Source organism: Rhodnius prolixus, unplaced genomic scaffold, assembly GCF_049639745.1.
Source record: "Rhodnius prolixus isolate KJV_2025 unplaced genomic scaffold, Rpr scaffold_5, whole genome shotgun sequence".
In the NCBI taxonomy this organism is placed as follows: Eukaryota; Metazoa; Arthropoda; class Insecta; order Hemiptera; family Reduviidae; genus Rhodnius; species Rhodnius prolixus.
In genome coordinates this window covers 21,254,311-21,269,495 of record NW_027411624.1, presented here as the reverse complement: position 1 = coordinate 21,269,495, position 15,185 = coordinate 21,254,311, and the positions used below count along the sequence as shown (strand labels likewise).

The window sequence follows — 15,185 nt, the reverse complement described above, 5'->3', positions numbered from 1 at the left end:
ATTGTTCCAAGGAATGTGCTCTCTGTCTTTTGACTTATTTAATCATAAAATTCATTCGTCTAGAAAACTTTGAATTATTATTTTTTTTAATTATTTGTTTAAATAATTTAATTTCTCTTTTTTTAAAGTGGAAAGAAATGAAGCTTAAGTAGGGTTAAAAACATATTGAGGTCTGTTGGAATCCGTTGTAAATATATTTCACTTTCTAAGAGTCCCGCCGACCTAGAAAGCCAACTGATTCTAACCTTTTTAAGAGTTGCACTGGAAAATGTCATTCTAAATGTCTTTTAAACACGATCAGCTTTCATAAATAATTTTGAAAGAACACATATTATGTTTTTTTGGTTTCTTTGTTTGTAGTTCAAGATGTGTTTGCTAACTATTCGGTATAGTTTTCGTACATTAATTTTAGAGAACAAAAATGACTGTTAATAAAGGTAAGATGTTTTGAGATTTGTTGGCAATAAACAGTTGTGAACATTTAGGGATTGGTGTTTTGGCTAATTATCAATGGTAATAACCATAAATGTTGATCATTTGTCTTCGGTAATTTTGAGTAGATTAAACTATTGCTCTGCTTCCATGATAATTGCAAGAGTGCTACGAATTTAATGGAAATACAAGGGTCGTTTGAAAAGTCTGTGCAAAAATAAAAACTACCTAATTTTTTTGGGTAAACCTTTTTTATTTTTCAACATGTTGATGCAAAATATTTTGTACCCGTTCATTCGAGATGCCCACAGCACTAGCAATCTCATGCACCTTTACTCTTCTGTCATCCATCACCATATCATGGATTTTATCAATGATTTCTGGAGTAGTAACCTCAACAGGGCGTCCAGAACGTTCAGCGCCATTTGTGCCCATATGGCCACTCCGAAAATTTTGAAACCACTTATAAACTGTTCTAATCGAAGGTGCAGAGTCACCATAATGTTTATCAAGCTTCTCTTTAGTCTCCTGAGGCGTTTTGCCTTTCATAAAGTAGTGTTTAATCAACACACGAAATTCTTTTTCGTCCACTTTTTAAAAATCACTCGACTTCCTCGATTCAAACGAATGCCAAACACAAAGAAATAGACCGATCTGGCTGAAACTTGGTGTGTGTTCTTCCAAGAGATGCTACTAACTAAACATAACCTCGATACGCGCCAGTAGTGCTATCTCTCTGACTTTGCACGGACTTTTCAAACGACCCTCGTACAAGGCAATCGTTCAGTGCACTCAATATTATGGAATAAAAAAAAAAATGATTAGCACTTTTTGGTTATTACCACTGATTTTGGACAGCCAACAGGAAATGTAAAAAAAAAAGACTGTAATATCGATTCTGTTTTGTGAAGTGCTGAGATGGCTGATATTGACTGTACAAAAGCTTAGAAAAACCTCAGATTCAATGATGGCACCTTCATATTCAATTTGAACAAGAATAATCAAAATAAAGATAGTTTGCGCTCTTAGAAAGATGAAAAGTATGAAATTGCAACAATGAAATATCATTCCTTCGCATAGTTAGCTACAACACCAACTATAAATGTAAAGTAAAAGTAAAGTAAAGTGAAGTAAAGTAATCGCCTATTATTTCAGGCAGGGCTTAACGTCCAACTACCATTTACTAGGTGTCGTGGACGAAGGCGAATAGCAAACGTACTTTACTATTTCTCATTTAAACATTAAATAAAATCCAAGGCCAAGACCGGGAATCGAACCCAGTACCACAATGCATATTAGCTTTGCAGGTCTCGCCTCTTAACCCGCTCGGCTACCGTGGCGCCTCCAACTATAAATGTTCTAAATATAATCAACTTTTATAATCAAAGAAGAATTTATTGCACTCATAGTTTTAATATTGGATAATTTCACTAACACTTAGATGATCGAAATTGTGCCATACATTGGCCAGGAGCCTCTTATCGGACTTTTAAGTCTATTCTTACTGTCATGGACTAGAGGAGATGCCCTAATTAGTGCCAAAAAAACGAGGAGTGGCTATTAAATAATGAGACTGATGCTGTAAACCATTTTATCTTAAATTTATACATATTTAGTTATTATCACCCCTCCCCTATTTCTACAACGCTCCATGCGGATTTACCATTGTTGGGAACAGTGCTGGAAGTCTTTTTCTGTCAGCTCCTGCATGACGCATGCCGCTTTTTCTTTCACAGTTTCAACGGACTGAAATCGTGTTCCTTTTAATGCAGATTTGACTTTGGGGAAAAGATAAATGTCACATGGGGGCCAGATCAGGCGAATAAGGCGGATAGCCTAAAACTGGGATGTTGTACTTGGCTAGAAACGTCTTGACAGACAATACAGTGTGAGCCGGCGCGTTGTCTTGATGGAGAACCCATGACTTGTTCTTGTTTCACAAATCGGGCCGTTTGTTCCTTACTCTTTCACGGAGTTGAGCAAGCACCTTACGGTATAATGTTGATTAATTATAATACCTGGGCGGTCATCATCTCCGAAGTCTTCTCGGCCATCTTGGAAACGCTTGAACCACTCAAAAACTTGCGCACGTTATAAACATTCATCGCCATAAACTTCTTTTAATAAAAGATAAGTTTCAGTAGCGGTTTAATCAAGTTTTGATGTGAAATTTCACGACAATTCGTTGCTCTACTACATGTGTAGTAAGTATCATGTTTTCGGCAAAACGAAACTAACTCCTCTTACACAAACGACGGTTCCAGACAGACCGATTTTTCTACAAACACGTGAGACGCTGCAATCGAAAGAGAAGAAGGCTTTACGCTGCACAGCTGTCGATCGTTAAGATTTGGCGCAGTCATAGTTTTTCTGTAGCAGCACCAGTCTCGTTATTTAATAGCCACACCAATGTAGAGCTTTACACCACTGTGGCCGTAGACTTTTATGGTGAATCTATTTATCACGCTATTAGATAGAATGTGCACGCTACAATTGCTGGTGCAAAGCTTTAGACTTTTTAGACTAAAATAAAACTTAGTCAAGCAACTAACCGAAATCAATCAAGCTCTATAAAATCAAAAGTTTATTGAAATTTGCAATTTAGAAGATTATTTCTAAATTGTTCGTCCAAAGAACGGTACTATAGGGTTAAAAAAAAGACTTAGTACATTACTTTAGCAATGAAACCGGTTGAGAATGCAATGCTATTTTTTGCAAGGCTGGCAAAGTTACGGCAATAAATAATCTCTTTTGCAATAGCGATTATTACAATATTTATTTTATTTTTTTAACACTTCAAAAAAGAGTTGCCGGACGATCAATACCAAAACGGTGTAAATATGTATGAATTTACTCACTTATTTTTCAACTAATATTCTTGATAAATATTTACAGAATTTTTAACTAATTAATTTAAAATATTTGTTCATAATCGCTATTACTTTTTTTGAACTTTTTCTCCTGTTAAGAGCCGACAAATTTTACATAAGCATAGACAGGTTTTACATAAATGAAATAACTTTCAACGATGATTTTGAAAGCAGCTCTCACATAACTTTATCTGTAAATTCAATCTTAATTAATTTCTTTATTTCTGGTGTTTTTTTCCTCTTTTTAAAAATATTTTATTAAAAAAAAAAAATAGTAGGTAATAATAAAGTTGAAATAAATAAAAATGTGCTGGCTATACAACTTATAAGTTGTAAACAAAAAAATTATCAACTTTAAAAGAAATGACGAAATATTTGATGCAGGTATTTTATGAATGTGAAATGAATTTTATTACTGAGCAAACACACAGTATCTTAAACCCTCCTTGATTTGGAGATCATTAAAAAAATGTAGATCAGTCGTTACTAAACATTTTACATTCAAATGCAAAATCGATTCAACAATAAAAAAACATTAAGATACACTTACCTCAGATACTGTAGTCTCATAAGGAGTGTTCTTGAATACTGGTACATTATCATTAACATCGGTAACCCTAACAATCACTGGTATTGTTCGTTTCTTATTTGTAGCTTTTATGGTACACGTTAACTGTAAAGAAAATAAATTAAGTTAAAAATAATGTTAAGCAATTTAAAGTCATTAGAATATTTTGGGATGTGGCAATATTGATGTTACATAAGTGAAAAAAATTCTCTTCCCAATATTCTCGAGTATAAAATCGTAAGAGTAATTTTTGAGAAAATCTCGAAATATAGAAAAATCGATTTAAAAAAATCTTGGTTTATTTTATTTAATCGAAACGTTTTTTTGGTACAACCGTTGAGTGGTACCTAAGCGAAGTACAAAATTTCAACACCTAATTGTACCCTTAATCAGCGGGTTCCCCAGGCTTCGAGTCCAGTCTATACTTTCCCTTGTTAGGAGCCTCTTGTCCTCAGTATGCAGAGGACATTGTACTGATCAAAGGTTCAGGACGCCAATGACCCGCTTAAAAACTAAATAATTCTGTGTCTAAAGACAAAATTATTTTCCTGAGAATATGTACTGAATTATATCTTTTCAGAATTGAATTAGAAAACTATGCTAAAGGCTATGTTACATCTCTGGTAACTTTATCAGACACATTTTATATCTCAGATTCATATCTCATATCTGAGATGCTAATGCAATCTATATATAAACAATCTGATATGTAATTCAAACTATGCCTTTATAATATATACTTGTACTTGCTATCACTATTTAAATACATACTAGTCCCTTTATTTATTATCTACCTCCATTTGTACATAATCTTATTCCTTATCTAAAGTTACACATTACATATTATATATCTGGGAACATCTCTCTCTCTAATCCATATAAAGATTAGTTCTAGCTCTATTATTAGATAAAATGTATGCACTTTTTTGTCTTTCACACTGCTCAACACTTCATTATCGGTTTAATCTTGGCTTTGCACACATTTCGAGGTTTAAGTTTGGCTTTATTTGGAGACCACAGAACATTTTTAAGATGATTAGCAAGCTTATTTTTTTTTTATCCTCTCTTAATACGATTAATAATTGGAATTTTGGTAGTTTAATACAAGATAATTTTTACAATTTAAAAAATTCTGAACATTTGGGGGTTAAGATTAAGATTCTAATAAGGCCTACGCCACTGCGACCCCTTTGGATCTATTGTGGTTCCCAAACTTTAGAGCTCGCCCTCCAGACCCGTTCGTTTAGTCAGACTCTTAATGCTGGAGAGCGACTCTTGGGTAAAGCTCACAGGCCTAGGTTTTTCCTCCCCGAGAAGTAACATCCTTAGCCACACGAGCCCCTCACACTGACACAACACGTGCAATGCCGTTTCCTTTTCTTCCTGACAGAACCTACAAAGGCTATCATCTGCCAGGCCCATGGGACGATGTATGTGTTTTCTGAGCCTGCAGTGGCCGGTTAATAGGCCTACAATTATCCTTATAGCACCCACGGCCTTGAAGGATTAATTCTGAAGGTTAGCCTTGGCGAATAGCCCGTTATGAACTCCTTCGCCTGTCTCTGCTCAATGGTGGCAAGCCACCACTCCTGAGACCTAGTCTGCACCCATAGTTTAATGGCCGCAGTCTTAAGGCACTTGAAGACCCCAAAAATAGGGCTCCGGGCCAACTAAGTGTCCCGCAGAGCCTTCACGGGCCAATAAATCTGCCACTTTGTTTCCCTTATGTCCTGAATGACCAGATACCCACACTAGAAAGACCTTATTTTGGTCACTAATTTCCTTCAGGGCACCCAGACAGTCCCAAACCAGCCTTGAATTGACCTGATATGAATCGATAGCTAGCAGAGCCGCCTGGCTGTCCGATAAAATCACGACCTTAGAATTAATTATTCCTCGTCCAATAATCACGGCAGCATAGAACCTTATTGCACCTCGCTCAGCCTGATTTTGTGGTTAAGATTGAATTTTTATCTCCAAGCTCTTCGATATTGGAGACACAATTTAATAGGATTTTGAAGAACAATTGATTGGTGGACACGAAATACTCAATACAGTCCTGGATATAAAATTTTAATGAGATTATAGTTAGCGATAGAACGAATGTCCAGTGAGAATATATTTAAATAACTGATATAAAGTCGAAGATTCACCTGAGCAGTGCCCAGATGTAAAAAACAAAAAATAACCCTGCAAACTCGGAATAAATATTACACAGATGAATAGTTCGTTTAATTGTTTTTCAAGTAATACGTAGAATAATTTCAATGAAGATACTACTGTTTCAGGAAATGATTTAGCCTTTATAAACTTCAATTAGATTGCCTAGATTTGAAAATTGAGCGATAATGGACGCGATAGTTAGTGAACTAATACACCAGCGCATCCTACTGAAGGGTTAAATAGCTATAACTCCCTCTGAGACCAAGCTGTTCCAAAATTATCCCCCTCAGGAAATCGGCTTTTCTAAAACTATTCAGGAAAAATTAAACAGGATATTTCATCTTGGAAATTGTAATCCACAATATCATACAAAATCTTTTATCAAATAAATAATACTACGAGGTTAGATCATAACCAGAAATTGAACAATATATCCCTGTAATTATAGTAAACCGTAAACTGTAATAAAAATAACACTAAATTAAACACTAAAGTATTATTACTATGACAAGTGTACTTTGTTTAATATTTAGACTTCAGGTGAATTACTGAGTTGGTTGTGGTAGAACTGGAACAATAAATTATCCAGACTGTTATATATATTCCTAATATTTATCCCAAGCGTAATCAGATCAAAAATAAAGTGACTAAAGATATCTGGTAACAGGATATGTTAGACTGACAACAGTAAATGAACTTATGGAAAATGAAGGTTACCCTGATAGATATATGATTCATTTTTATTTTTAAAAGTGAGAACAATAATTAGCGTTGCATTAAAAAAATACAAAAGGAAGAAAATCTCCGCTAGCTGTTGTTCCTTCCCACGCTGGGTGCTTTCATGTTTTATTTTACGCGCCTACAGATATTTATTTATTTTTATTTTTGTAAATTTTCATTAATTTCTAGCAGGATATGTTTCATTATATTTTGACAATGTTTTTTTTTTAATAAGTTATTTTATTTTTCTATTTATCAGATTAACTTGTTTTTAAATAAATAAGTGTCAATTTAAAGGCGAAATATTACTTCGCCTTTAGGTTAATCTATATTTCATTCTGGGGAAGGAGATTTATAATAACTTTTCAAAAAATCTTCACATTAGATTAGACTGTAAAGAGATTGGGTGTAAGTCACCTTCACAGCGATCAGTTGAGCTGTTAAGGCTCCTAAAACTAGAATTGCGACCGGAAACTGATGTCTTCACGGCATGTACAAAAAGAAAAAGAAATCGTTTGTCTCCAGAACTCTTTCTTGGGTAGTGAAGCTGATTATTTAAAAGGCAATCATTTGAACAGCAGCGACAGTGGCTTGTGCGAGATAGATATTAAAAAAGAATGATGTTAGAGCGCTTAATGTTGAGAGGTAATGAAAAGTACTGAGCGATATTTGTGACCCGTTTAAGGAAAAAAAAAACAAAAAACAATGGAGACTAACGAGGAATAAAAAGTTCCGCGAAGTTAAGATTAATTGGAAGAATGGGAAACCAGGTGGCAGATGAACAAGAGACTGGCTAAGATTAAGGAGGTTTGAGGACGTAAAAGGATGATCTTGAAAAGAGTGATTAGATGGAGTTCATCGTTGAGCAGCAACCAATGGAGGAGAGAGATACTAAAGACCTCAAAGGTCAGTTAGCGTCCACGAGTATTTAAGCTATGTGTAGATTTTAAAATAAGGTAAAATGTGTACTCTGTAAAGAGTTCGATGTTTGTTATGATTTGGTAGAATTTGAAAAAAACGCCAATCAACTGTCCCAGAGTACAGTTTGGTTGTTAAGGATGTCAGTGTAAATGTTCGCATTTCTTAGCCTGGGATACCAGCAAAAACACCAAGATCCCTGGAATTCATGGCCCTCTAGGTAGTCCCAAAATTCTAACTTTTAAACACAACTTAGAAAACTTAATCAATAAACTCTCTTGGAATACGTCTAAAGAGACTGCTCAAAAAATACTCATTGAACAGTAGAGGATGGAGTAAAACATTTTCAATCTTCGACAGCCTTCCAAAGAAATCAGAGAATGCGAAACAGAGAAGGCCTTTCATGATTCGGGTCTCCTGGTTCTACGCTCTTCCACAGTGCGGAATAATGCGAGTTATTGCTTTTTATTCAGCAGGCTTCTTTCATCTTTATGGACATAGTTTCTTATCTATAGTGCATTGACTCCATCTAAATATTGAACACTAGAAAGTTGATCTAGCAATAGAGCAAATAAAATCCGCAAAATACCACTGTTTCAACCACCCTTTAATTTTCAATTTAAATTCAACACCTTCTTGTAGCTCCATAAACTCATTTGCAATTAAAACAAATAATAAATACAGATGAGAACAACTTCGCAATTAAAGGAAGCGCTGATTCAATCTCCCTTTCATTAACAACTGAGCTTCAACATCAAATCAACTTCAACACCATAAGCTTTTTTGCAATTGAAAAACCAAGTATCTTTTAGCAAGACAGCTAGCTAATTGCTTGTTTAAATTGGTCCATTTACTAGAATATAAGAAGATGCTAAAGGGTTCTGTGAATAGTAGAAAGCGTGGGACCAATTGGAGCGTTGCCTTTATACAGAATACCCAGATTAAATTAATCTAGCTACGCAGTGCCGTTACCTCCTCTTCCTGACAGAACCTACAAAGGCTATCATCTGCCAGGCCCATGCGATGCATGTGTTTTCTGAGACTGCAGTGGCCCAGTTAATAGGCCTACAATTATCCTTATAGCCCCACACGGCCTTGACGGATTAATTCTGCAGTCAGCCTCGGCGAATAGCCTTTAATGAACGCCTTCACCTGTCTCTGCCCTGTGGTGGTGTTCCTGAGATCTACTCTGCGCCCATTAGTTAATGGTCGCAGACTTAACACACTTCGGAACCCCAAAACAGGGTTCCGGGCCAACGAAGTGTCCCGCACAGCCTTCTCGGGCTAATAAATCTGCCACTTCGTTTCCCTTATGTTTTGAATGACCAGGTATCCAAACCAGAAAGACCTTTTTCTGGTCACTAATTTCCTTCAGGGCCAAACCAGCCTTGAGTTGACCTGGTAGGAACTAATAGCTCGTAGAGCAGCCTGACTATCCGAGTAAATTACGACCATAGAATTAATAATTCCTCGCCCGCTAATCTCGGCAGCACAGAACCTAATTGCAGCTAGCTCAGCCTCGAAAACTGTAGCTAGTTTTCCTAGGCTAACCGAAAAACTACATTTCGACTTCACCCCGTACACTCCCGCTCCCATACCCTCCTCCGTCTTGGAGCCATCCGTGTACCACATCGAATCTTCCGCAACTGGGGGGTCCACGTCTCCAAGCCTCCCGGTCTCCAATACAGACTTTGAAAGACTTGTCAAAGTTATATTTGGGAGTCATAAAATCCGAAGGCAGGCCCAGAATACGGTCGGCCTCAAAGGCGCAATGATGACCAACGTTGAAGACGCCTGAACAATACTATTAAATGAATGAAAAATTAATAAACTAATTAGGAGTCAAAAAAAGGACTAAAATCACTGCTCAAGACTATTTGGTTATAACTAATAATAATAAGCCTAATGATTAATAATAAAGGACTAATAAAATATACTAATAAAATGGCAACGGACTATACAACAGAAAGAACTACTGAATGACAATCATAAAAGAAAAAATATTAGTTTTTGTGATGAAATATATTTGAAAGCGTTGGTGTGCCGAACACATGCAGCATTACCACAGACGGCTACTCTGGTTTCTATTTTCCATTTTATGACTGAATTAGCCACCACCAGTTAGCCATTATGTCAGTAAGTGTGTATGTGTGGTGGCCTAACACAGATTAATCTACGCCAGACTACACCACAAATATTGAGTGGGCGATTTTCTCACAAAGAAAATGGCGTTTCGACGTTTATTATTAACCCATAAAAATTTCCATTCCATTTGGGTAGTTATTACAAAAAAATAAAATGAAATAGAAACATATAAAATCAATTGAATTTTCAACACAGAGCGGAAATTGCGTTGCTTTATGTGGAATTTTCTTTTATTATAATTCAAAAAAACAAGCCAATTATTATTAACATTTCTTTCATTATCTCTTTTATTGTTTAAATAATTTTGGGAATCGGAACATGGGAATTTTATGAACATTAATTAGACACGATAAAGCGCGGTTACAGAATTTATTTTTGCAATCTAGATCTTTTGTTTTACAATAATTACCAGAAATTATGTATTAGAAGGAGTCGTAAAGGGAAAAGAAATCACTATTTGCGGAGCGATCACTCTCTCTCTGTGAGGTGCGTTGGATTATAAAGGCACTGGTTTCAACATTAATTTTAGGTAAACTCCCTTATTTGTAAAATGGTGACGAAATTAATTATTGCTAGACGGTAGTTACCGTATATTATAGAGCTTTACAGATTTTGGAAGCAACCTGTGCCGGTTAGAAAGTTCGTTAATAAATACAACAAGGAATTAGCATTTCTGGCAAATCACTTTAGACTAGTGGCAGACCACAACTTATGGCATAACTGCGTGGCGGATTTCAAAGGCACAGAAGAGATCGATCAACCGACTGACCAAGAAGAAGAATTCATGGATACCCACATACAAAAAATTGTTAGTGGCTATTGAAAAAAGGTTTTTAAGAATACTAATTCTTGACTGCAGGAGTACAGGAATCGTTCTATATAGAACAGAATTGTACAGAGGTTCCCTGTCTTACCCTAGAATAAGATAGGACTGAAGTAGAGTAATCTTTCATAGGTCTCAATCAAATGAGCCCTCTTTTGGCATAATTACTGATGATTATTTGAGCGTTGTGTAAATTATCACATATACACAACCAGTCTACAGGAATGAATCACATTATCGCAGAGATTGTAGAAACTATTGCCATTTTTAAAGAGAAGGGAGTCTGCATTAATTTTTTGTGGGTAAGGGGTCATTGTGGTATAAAAGAGAATGAAATTGTTGATACACTTGCAAAGGAAGCCACCAATAGTGGGGAAATGACTAATTATAAATTACCACACACCGATATCAAGGGTATAATCAAAAGCAGCACTACAAAAATGGCAGACAGATTACAATAATGGTGATAAAGGTAGATTCTATAAAACTATGGCAGATCAGTTACCTAGACAACCATGGTTTAAGGGAACTGTCACTAATAAATGGGTTGTTACGACAATAAGCAGGCTGAGAGCGAACCACGCAGTAAGCGGATCGTATCTACACAGGATCAACAAAAGGACCTCTCCTCTTTGCGTAGAGTGCAATGAAGAGGAGGATTTCAAACATGTAATAATGATATGTCCACGTTATGTGGTAGAAAGGAAACGAATGTTTGACGATATATACAGGTATTTAGATGCACCATTTCGCTACGAAGACATTATATTCTCCACCAACATTTATGTGCTTAAGTCGATAGCAGAGCTAGCAATGAAATATGAATGTAGTTAAAAGCTATAGCCGAATTAGAATGAATGGAAGAAAATGCTTAGAGAAGGATTACGTGATTTTAATTTTGGTTAAGCTATAAGGATGGCAGGAGCACAGAGTGCTGCTCCATACATTAGCAGTAGTTTATGTAAATAGCAGTATATAGTAGAATGATGAATGTGTGAAGCGAATGTATTTGTAGGTAAGAATGGAGAGTGAGTGATATTCTAGTGATAAGCACCTAGACGATGCTGGCTGTATGGCGGAAGCCAATGCCAAAAAAAAAAAACGGTGAATAAGATACCGTTCCCAGCATCTCAACTTACGCAGGAAGGAGACATGAAAATTATTTATTAACAATAAGGGGAATGATTATCCAAGGTAGTTTGATTGGTGTAGTTCATATCCAATTGTACAAGTAGCCGGAACTCACTGGTTCCAATCCACTTGTTTGGAAAGAGAGAAAACTGTCTGAAAGATGGCCGAGCACTGAGAATATCACAAGCATTAATCCTGGTTCTCAAGATGGGTCGTCTGAGGATATATGTTGATAAAAACCGGTACTTCATCCTGGAAATCGAGGCGTAGTTAAAGCCATAAAGATCAGGACAAGGCCCCCCTAGCTTTAGTTGCCGAAGATCGAGGAAGAAGGCAGAAATATAGGAATGTCAATGCATTCGTAGCGAATGCAACAACCAAAATAAAGTAAAATAATAATTATATTAATTAATAAATAATGAATCACTCACCTGCAGAACAATATGCGACAGATTCTCCTTATCTCTGTCAAGTGGCTGGAGTAGCTGCAATTTCTTTCCGTTGAGTATGAAAATTGGTTTCCCTTTTGGAAAAATGAGATCAAGGGAAATATCGGAGAACGGATCACCAGTTACTGGTACTTCACGAGGCGTTGTCTCTTGCTGAATATCTGCGCAGAAATCAAATAAAATATTTACATTAATATACTTGTTAATTGTAATGATTTTCTGTAAATTTAAAATAACTTTGTCAATGATGTTCATTAAACAGAGAACTGAGCAGATTATCTGAAATGATTGATTAAGTGGCTCTGAATATTTTGAAATACACTGTATTTTCTAGATCTAATAATAGGTAAAAATAATAATAATAGTAACTTCAAATATCCAGCTGCTGACCCTTAGATTTTCTCTTCCTAGGAGCTTCTTACAGCTCACTGTCCGGTGATGGACAGTGTTGTCTGTAACGAGAGAACACTGTCCGGAAGCAGGCAGTGTACTGAAAAAAGCTCCGGGCGCCAATAACCCTAGATGTTGACGCGCCTTAAATCATCAAAAAAAAAAAAAACTTCAAATAATTAAAGAAAAAATCTTATTTTTAAATTATATAAAATCTTTGCGCAGATTTCTTAAGTAATACGGCAAGGTGATTTCAATGAAAATCTACCAATCAGAGATGTAAAAACGAAGAAGATAACATCAAAAATTGAGTATTGAGGAGTGATTTATTGATGAGCACTGATGTGTAATTAAATATTTTAAGAACAAAACCAAATTCGGAAAAGATTTTAAATGTCCAAATAATTTGTATTTTAAGCCACTTTCATTAATTTTTATCGGATCTTTTCTCCATCATGTATTTTATTTATTTATTTTTTATTTGAAACTGTATTTTTATTTGATTGTGCCACAGAGCTGGCTCAGTGCCACAACCAGGATGACGGGATGAGAGAAACCAGCCAGCGCTGGAACTCTCTAGGAACTTATTGGGGTTTAGGAAGCAATGAGGTCACGTGGCCAACGCCGTTTTAAGCGACGTGGAGGATTGTCAGGATGGGACGATGTGGATAGTGATTGAGCCAGAGGATTTGGGTGATCACAGAGAGTTTGCTGTGGAAATTTAGGAATCGGGTATGGATTAACTCATTTACATAGGGAATATTGAGATCATGGTGGAGGGTGTGGTTGGAGACATAGAATGGTGCGTTAACGATTCGGCGGAGGATTTTAGACTAGAAAGATTGGATGTTGGATAGTTTGGCGGAGCCCCACAATTCTGCTCCATATGTCCATATTGGTCGTAATAGTGTTTTGTAAAAGTGTAAGTTTGTTTTGTACGTTCATGGAGCCATCATGTGATAAGTTTTTATGATGCATAAATTACATAACTTTTTCAGACTAAATGCAAAAATAAATAATACTTCTATTCTTGTTAAAAGAATATTAACACCAAAAACCTGTTAAAAACAAAAGGAACGTTAATCCTGGATTAAGGAATATTATTTTAAAAAAATACGCTGTACAATGGTCCTCTAAATCGGGAAAAGTATTCTTTTCATGCATACTAAACACTCTAGTAATCCCGTTAACAGATTAAATAATTATTCTTCCATGTTGTTTTTGGGTGTAGATTACACTATTAGGTACCTGCTTCTGTTAATAAATTTCAATTCTAAGGTAAAACTTGTAATAAAGAGGATTGAATTAGGAATAAAGTTTTTGTAAGTAAGTGTTCTGAATGGAGAAATAAATAGAATGGAGTGTTGACTGTGCTGATGTTTTTAAGATTTGATCTGGCTTTACTGTTGGAACATATCAAATAAATATCGAAGGCGTTGTTTTCTGAAGATCATGTACAGGAAGTTACCAAGAAAGTTCTTCTTCTGTAGTTCACATTTGGCCAACCAAGGAGCATAAAATGAAGGGTTATAAGTTCATCCTCTCTTACATTCAAAATAAAACGTAGACAGGAATTCAAAGACCTTTTGCAATTTTGAATTCAGCTTTGCAGGTAAATCATTATAGATCAACAAACAGTAATCAAGATGAGGAAATACAGAAGATGCGATAACGCATTTTTTAAATACATTTTAGTCAGCACTAAAAAAATAATTCATTTCCAGGATCAGAACCGTGGCAGTAATTCTCATAACAGCAGGCAAAGTAAATGATGAAGGATGTTCACTTGTACTTTATAAAAACATAAATTTGTTTTACGTAACCGCAAAGAAATATTACTGGATATGAAGGAAAAATTGTGTAATCCAAAGTTATTAATATACATTTTTATGGTAAGCTTTATTATCCGAAAGCATGGCCTTGGAAGGTTTTGAATGAATTGATATAGTCAAGCAGCATCCCCGCTGAGTACTGTAGTAATCTTTAGTTAAGAACTGTAATCTAAAGAAGATAGGGCGTGGGCTGAAGGTAAGATCATACCTACTAGCTCCTACAGCGAGCTGCGAACTGTTCTCACGGTGGCTGAGGAACGGTGGAGTAGGCGGTCTTATTAAAACTCGCCGTAGAGCTACCACAATAAACTGCTCTAACTTACAGATTCTAAACTAGGAGAGGAATTCTCTTCACAGCGAGATTTTATCTATGTATATTCCCCCATCCAACCCAATGTTGCCCCGGTAATAGAGGCCAGTACTAGTGTGGTTTTTTATTAGTGTAGTTTAGCTACAACGTTATCATTCTGCATTAACAACAAAAACACAGTTTGTCCCTGTGAGGATGATACTAGGAGATGAAAAGAGGGAAGAATGAATCTGACTTAGTAAGGGAAAGATTTGGGTGTTGTTAGAGACCACTTTTCAAAAGGAAGGTCCCGCATTAAGCATCTGCGGCTACATTGGTAACCTCTTGGGTACACTATCTGGTCAAGAGTAAAGACACTATAGACTCTGGTGGCTGGCTTTGGGGGTCGATGTGCGGTTTACAGCAGACCTTTAAATCACATGTACTCAAACCCA

At 36.0% G+C, this 15,185-nt stretch overlaps 1 protein-coding gene across 3 annotated transcripts in view; it reads right to left on the bottom strand.

Moving 5' to 3' along the window:
• Cad99C (cadherin 99C) overlaps window positions 1–15,185 on the bottom strand; it is a 474,090-nt gene that overhangs the window by 204,328 nt on the left and 254,577 nt on the right. For all 3 annotated transcript variants that reach the window (XM_074137327.1, XM_074137329.1, XM_074137328.1), the window contains 2 exons: window positions 12,202–12,380; window positions 3,853–3,975 (listed from right to left, as the gene is read on the bottom strand). In XM_074137327.1, the coding sequence (XP_073993428.1) occupies window positions 3,853–3,975; window positions 12,202–12,380 (302 nt within the window). The remainder of the gene's footprint in view (window positions 1–3,852; window positions 3,976–12,201; window positions 12,381–15,185) is intronic.